General features: G+C 42.6%; 1 protein-coding gene across 1 annotated transcript in view; it reads right to left on the bottom strand.

The window, feature by feature from the left end:
- Nucleotides 1–6,300, bottom strand: part of LOC102370650 (gamma-aminobutyric acid receptor subunit beta-2-like) — a 131,136-nt gene extending 124,836 nt beyond the window's left edge. The window contains exon 1 of the mRNA XM_025209821.1: nucleotides 6,179–6,300. Within this exon, the coding sequence (XP_025065606.1) occupies nucleotides 6,179–6,300 (122 nt within the window). The remainder of the gene's footprint in view (nucleotides 1–6,178) is intronic.
- Between the last annotated feature and the right edge of the window lie 418 nt (nucleotides 6,301–6,718).

Genomic DNA, 6,718 nt, shown 5'->3' with positions numbered 1-6,718 from the left:
CGCAGTTGGAGTACTGTGTCCAGTTTTGGGCGCTGCACTTCAAGAGGGACGCAGGGAATCTCGAGAGGGTCCAGAGGAGGGCCACTTGCATGATTAGTGGCCCTCGTGATAGACCCTATGAGGGGGGAGGTTGAGAGAGCTGAATCTCTTCAGACTTCACAAGAGACAGCTGAGGGGAGATTCTTGTGGCCGCCTATAAATTTATTAGGGGAGGTCAATGGGGAATAGGGGAAGTGCTGTTTACTAAGGCGCCCCAGGGAGTGACTAGGAATAATGGGTGTAAACTAGTTGAGAGTGGATTTAGGTTAGATATTAGGAAGAAATTTTTCACAGTAAGGGTGTCCAGGATCTGGAATGGGCTTCCAAGAGAGGTGGTGCTAGCACTTAGCTTGGAGGTCTTCAAGAGGAGGCTAGATAGTCACCTGACTGGGGTCATCTGACCTCGGTCCTCTTTCCTGCCAGGGGCAGGGGGTCGGACATGATGATCCATTGTGGTCCCTTCCAACTCTACAATCTATGAATCTATGAAACTCATGGCTTTGCAGACTGTAACCTGAAACCAGGGTAAACATGGCATCAAGTTACATTCACAGACTAACATTAAGGGCATTTGTACATATGCTTGTGCTGCAGTGCCGGGTGCTTTTAAAAGTGACAAATGCTGTGGCACATGCATTTGTATAAATGGCAAAATGCGTCAGCGCTGATAAAATGGCAGCGGTGCACTTTTGAACTAAAACACATCATAAGTGTTTTAGTTCAAAAGTGCGCTGCCACCATTTTCTGCACACTGACTCACATTTTGCCACTTATACAATGGCACATGACAGCACAGTGCACGTCAGCTCATGTGCGGATCAGACTTAATTAATGGGTCTTCTCTGATCCAGTGTGTTGCAGTACAAAAATGTATATGTATAAATGCTCTAAGAGACAAAAAGATATAGGACTTTGAATTAGTTCACGTTAAGGAGGACATAAAAAAGGAACATTGTCAATTTCAAAGGAAAACAATGGCTCAGGGGATAAACAAGGTCGATAACTGAATGAAAAACAGAGTCCAGAATCACAACTAGTGTTCCAAAAGATTTACAGATTTTACCACCCTTACGTTAGAAGACTGCTAAATGGAAAAAGTGGATGAAGAGAGAATGATGAGGGACATTGGTAAAGAATGTTAAAGCTGGAAGGAGAGAGAATGAGGGATGTTTACAACAAACAAGATGGAACAGGATAGGTTTATGTTAGATGTGAATGCATTTTCATTTACATGGGACAGATCTTCTTGGTAAAGGGATAGGGTCCTTGCCTGCAAAATTGGTGCATCATAATCCTAGGATGATAGAGTGTGCGTAGATGAAACAGGGGTTTACTTTACCCTAAATTGAAGCAGTGTTTCTAAAAACACCATTTCAATTTAGTAAACCCCCAGTGTTGTGTACACCTGTGTATTACCTGCCTCTCTGGCGGCAGGGATGGGAGGGCGAAGTGGTCCCTGGGCTGCAGGGCAGGTGGGATTGGTGCTTCCCTCCCTGGCAGTGGTGGCATCCCCCAGGCAGCACCTGGCTCAGGTGGTCCCAGGGGGCACTGCAGCCGCGGAGAGAAGAACCAGGTCCCCGCGCAGCTCATGTAGGCAAGTAGGCTCCAGGGGGGGGAAAAAAAAAGATCAGGCTCGCCGCTTTTTCTTTTTTTCTTCAGTGGAGCCTGCCTTCCCGGGCTGCTGCCAGGCTGCCTGAACACACAGCCCCTGAGCCACACGGGGCCCGGTGCTACGCTCCATGACTGTAGGGGAGCAAACTAAAACTCCTTGGAGGTGTTTTAGTTTGTTGCACCACAAAGTTATTTAAGGTGCATTACACTGCCAAACGTGCTGCAGCGACTGGAATTAATGTGCAATACAGCGCTGATGCATGCAAACACCAGTGCCATTAAAGCAGTGCAAAAGCATTTAACCTGCTTTAAAGTTTTATGCATACATGCCCCTTGTCTTGTGTCTTCACATGCCCATAGTCTATAGCACTGAGTACAAATGTCTTCCTTTGGCTATTCGTTAAACCCAGTATGACAAGAATCAAGTTACTGATTGTTTGCTTTTCTCTCCGAGCACTACCCCCTGTCCACTCTCTCTCTCTCTTTCTCTCCACCCTCAACCCCCACCCCTTCCCTTATCTTTTGTATTTCAGTTCTTCTCTCCTTATACTCTGCTTTCTACATGTCTTTTCACAGCATCTAATGAAGAGAACTTGGGTTCATGAAAGCTTGTGCTTTCTCTATATATCTTATTTAGTTGTCTATAAAAGTGCATATCTATCTACCCTGCTTTCTGAGTGACTTCAAACTAATACAGCTAACTACCACTCTCAAAATGAAGTTGGCCAGTTAATGACACCAAAAGAAACAAATAGTAGAAAGTGATAAAAATGTTTTTATCAAAAGTCTCGTTAAGTGAAAAAAAATTGAATCCCTAATCTGAACATTCAACCCAAACAGCCAAATGAAACCCAAACTTTTTCTGTTGAATTTGAAAATGCTAGAATAAGCTCTATTTTTTTAAATCACTTTTGTCCATGCTATAAAGAGGCTTAACACATGATTTGCAACCCAAGTTTGAAAACCTAAGAGATCTATATGCTTCAAATTAGCACCAGCTACTTATAAAACCTAAGATCAACTTTTCAGTTTCTACATCACCAATACACCTAAAATCAGTCACAATTAGGAATATATCCCTGAAAAATTTAAGTAGGCATATTACTTGACAAAGCAAAACTAAAAGCTGGGTTTTGTGTGTCCGATTCTAAAAAGGCAAAAAAAAAATCTAAGAAAAAAATGGATTAATTGATGCTCCTTTTCTTCAGAACATAACATGACGATTAGCTTTTTTTTTCACTGACCCCAGTGATGTGCAAAGCCCATGAAATTATGGATTATACAGATTAGTTGCATACTATACTTCACATTTTCTATTTCTAAGTGCTAAATTGAGGCATCTTGTATAACTTCCTCTAAATTATATCGTGATCAAGTTATGTACTAATAATACTAATGGTAACAGTTACTGCTTATTTTTATTACGAAAACATTATCTAAATAACCTTTGGATTTTACTTTATATGCCCTTTCTCCTATTGCTCAGCTCACTAAGCTCACTGTCTCTTTTCCCCCCTCAGTCTTCCTGTTATTTCTGTGATCAATCTGGTGCATATTTTCCTACCAATTCCACAGATCACAGATTTAGATTGTATTTGTATTTTAATTAAAACTGAATTGAATGGAATAAACAGATGGAAATGAGGTGAAACAGACAAGAAGTGACCACATGAAACAAATGAAATTGTTGGAATCTCTGTCTTTGCCCCACATACATGTATAAAATGCAGTGTAAACAGATGTTTAAAACTAATGCAAAAACAAATATTAAAACTATATAGTAACCGACTTCTCACCAATGTCCCTGCACGTATGTTTTCCCTTTTGTCAGTTTTTTTGGCATGAATCAGGGTAAACCATACAAAATTGAATATATTAACAGAGTGTATAAAGTGATATTACCATTTCTGAATATTTTGGATTTAGATTTTACAGAGTAAAGGGGGCCAAAGATCTAACTCAAGCATTAGTGAAGATGTGTGTGTGTGTAAAATTCATCATTTGAAGAGATTTTTTCCAATATGAAGTATATGTGTAGAATTTCCTTAGTTATTAAATCCATTTGCATAGGGAGTTCATGATTGGTTGGCATTTACTCATAGGCACATCCCTGTGTAAGGCAGTGCATGAACTGGATTGCCCTGGGAGTAATCTTGGCAAGCAATAAGAGACCCCTTCATCTAACTCTGGTTGGAATTGGGTGCTGGGCAGTCATTTGTGCTAATTCTGAGGAGGGAATCATCTATCTTATCTCGGGTATCCATTCTACTCTGCTAGAGAATAGAGAGAAGGGCAGACCTACGTATTTACTCATGGGAAGTGCTGTCTTGAGGCACATGGTGTTCAGGTGGCCCCTTGCTCGCTGTTGCTTTCAGCGGTCAAGCTGCTGGTGTCTGGGCACTCTGGACGGCCAGTGCTAGCAATAGACCTTTCTGTGCCAAAGTAGGGTTTAGAAAGAATGATCTGAATTTGTTTTTGATTTATTGTCACTTGGAGCCCTTGTACACATGATGGGGATTTAGTCCTTTGAAGTTTCATTTTATGCCCCCTAAACTGAAACAGTGGGTTTTATTTTTCAGTCACTATTTACACATGATCCGTCTTAAATCTCATGAAATGCTCAATGCACTATTCAAAGTAAATTACTGCAGGCAGTGCTGCATAACAAGCCATCCCACTGATCTCTTCATCCTAAATTATAGCAGGGGGTGCTGCACAGCATTAACCCCCGCTATAGACCAGTGATGTCTATAGCTCACAGCTCACTGTTATGTACAGATGACTGAAAGTAGTGCAATTTAAATAAATTTATTTAATTAAGTGACATTTCATTAATTGAATTTTACACATATTTAAAAATGTTTTTGAATTTTTTTACACCAATATTTTAAATATATATTCTTATTTTATTCTTTTCATTCCTATCTTTATTTCTATTCTTATCTTATTTTTATTTTCCTATTTCTATGTCACCAAGTAAAATTTATTTCGTGGGTAAATCTGCTTGTTTTTTTTTTTATTTCACTCACACAACCACCTCTATGAACAGGGCATTGAAATTATCCAAGGGCTTTTTATATGCGCACAAATCTGCACCCCATTAATTTCTTATATATACCTTCATATGCACATTGGAGTGTTGTGGTGAGCAAATTGGAACTCTGATAATGACCTCCCTGCACTGGGGTCCCAATCCCAGAAGGCACCTGCAACCCTCTCCTTCTGCTGCCACACTCCTGCATTCACATTCCTGCACTGCTGGGGGTTATTGTTTCGTTCAATGTTTCCCTTCCATCCCCAGACACCGCTCTCCACTTCTCTGTTCCCACAGCCCAAGTCCCAGTTTTCTCAGGCTGTCCCCCATGCTCCACCTGCCAAATTCAAATCCATATACCAACTATCCAAGCTCCTCCCCACCCCAGGCTAACAGGAGGCCCTGGCCTTCTGACTGGACATACCACCCCAAAGGAGACAGAAGCAGATGGCCACTTCATTATCACCTCCCCCTTCTCCAAACAGGGCACTGAAATTCTCCAAGTGCTTATACTATGTGCACGAATCAGCACCCTGTGAATTGCATTCAGCAGTCATCTGACATTTGCTGAGATAGTAGTTGAATATCATTTTTTGCTGGTCAGTAACTTGCCCTCCATATGGCTTTATGAGCCAGGGCAGGAGGGGGTAATCCACATCTGCTATGATAAGCAGGGACATTGCAACACTATGGATCACTGCATCAGGGACCCCGGGTGCCTATTGTTCTTCTTCCATCATGCCAGATAGTGGCGAGGTTTGAAAGACACGTGCATCATGCGTGGTACCTGTCCAGCCTGTATAAATGTTAGTGAACCATCCTCGGTGATCAACTGTGGTCTGGAGGATCACCAAGGCAAATTCCTTCCTGTTGATGAATGACCAGCTCCCTGTGATAGGGATAGGACTGGGATGTGTGCTGCCCAGTACACTCATGCAGTTAGGGAACCCCATGGCCTTGAAACCTTCTGCAACTTCCTTGGGGTTATGGAGGCAAATGAAGCTGTTTGCCACAACATCCTGTAGCAGCTGGCTTACCTCATGTATCACCACCCTGGCTGTGCAGGGAGCCACACCGAACTGGTTCCCGATGAAGTGGAGGCTGGTAGGGGTGATCAATTTCATGATGGCCATAGCCACCCTCTTTTCTGGTGCAGTGGGGTGATACATGGCAGTGTCCTGGCATTCAGTGTGCAGCAGCATCTGTGAGACTATGTGCAGATATGTGTCCCTGCTCATGCAGAAGCTCTCGAGCCACTGTTGATCATACCAAATTGACAGTACAATGCACTCACACCATTCAGAACTGCTCATGTAGGTCCCAACCTTGTGATCATTGCTCTGTAAGTTGATCCACAGAACCCTGTCAGCCTCAAGATCCATGGCTTCCTCTCAGTTCTCCAATTCCAGTTCATGGTCCATTGACTAGCATAGTAAGGCCTGAGAAACTGCTACGCTGTGTTAGCGCCTTTGTAGAAGGTCCATCAAAGCCTACATTGCATTGAATAGCAGTATACCTGCATTATTGAGAGCTTCCATTCTCCAGTTGGACACCTGCAGGGCATCCAACAGCATCTGGTTCTCCTCACAGATTCCATCAGGATTCACCAAAGCCATGTTGTTACACAGGAACCAACAGCAACTCTTTCACTCAGAACACCAATTGCTTGTGTTAAGTGGGTTGAATAGGCAAGGATGTTGAAAACAGTTAGCATTACAACAGCACTGCTCTTTACATACCTCGAGTTCCTATTACCGTCCTTCCTCTAAAAGCTTGGGGTGTCCTCTGACCGCAGAAATCTGTGATCCACCCAGGGCTGTAGATAATAATGCTTAGTGGAACAAGGAATAGACCTGCCATGAAGCATCAGTCCAGCAAACACACCCAATCCAGAAAAAGCCAGGGAAGAAATATGGGTGTGAAGTCCCTGCATTGTTTTTGAATAGGTCCTGTTAGCACATCAAGAGCTATGCCAGACATCAAGTTGCCAGAACCACCAAGTAATATCACAATCACAGATGTCTGAGATTTCCC

This window comes from Alligator sinensis, unplaced genomic scaffold, assembly GCF_000455745.1.
Source record: "Alligator sinensis unplaced genomic scaffold, ASM45574v1 scaffold830_1, whole genome shotgun sequence".
NCBI lineage: Eukaryota > Metazoa > Chordata > Crocodylia > Alligatoridae > Alligator > Alligator sinensis.
Note: the sequence above shows the minus strand (reverse complement) of the source record. Positions and strands in the feature narration are given on the sequence as shown.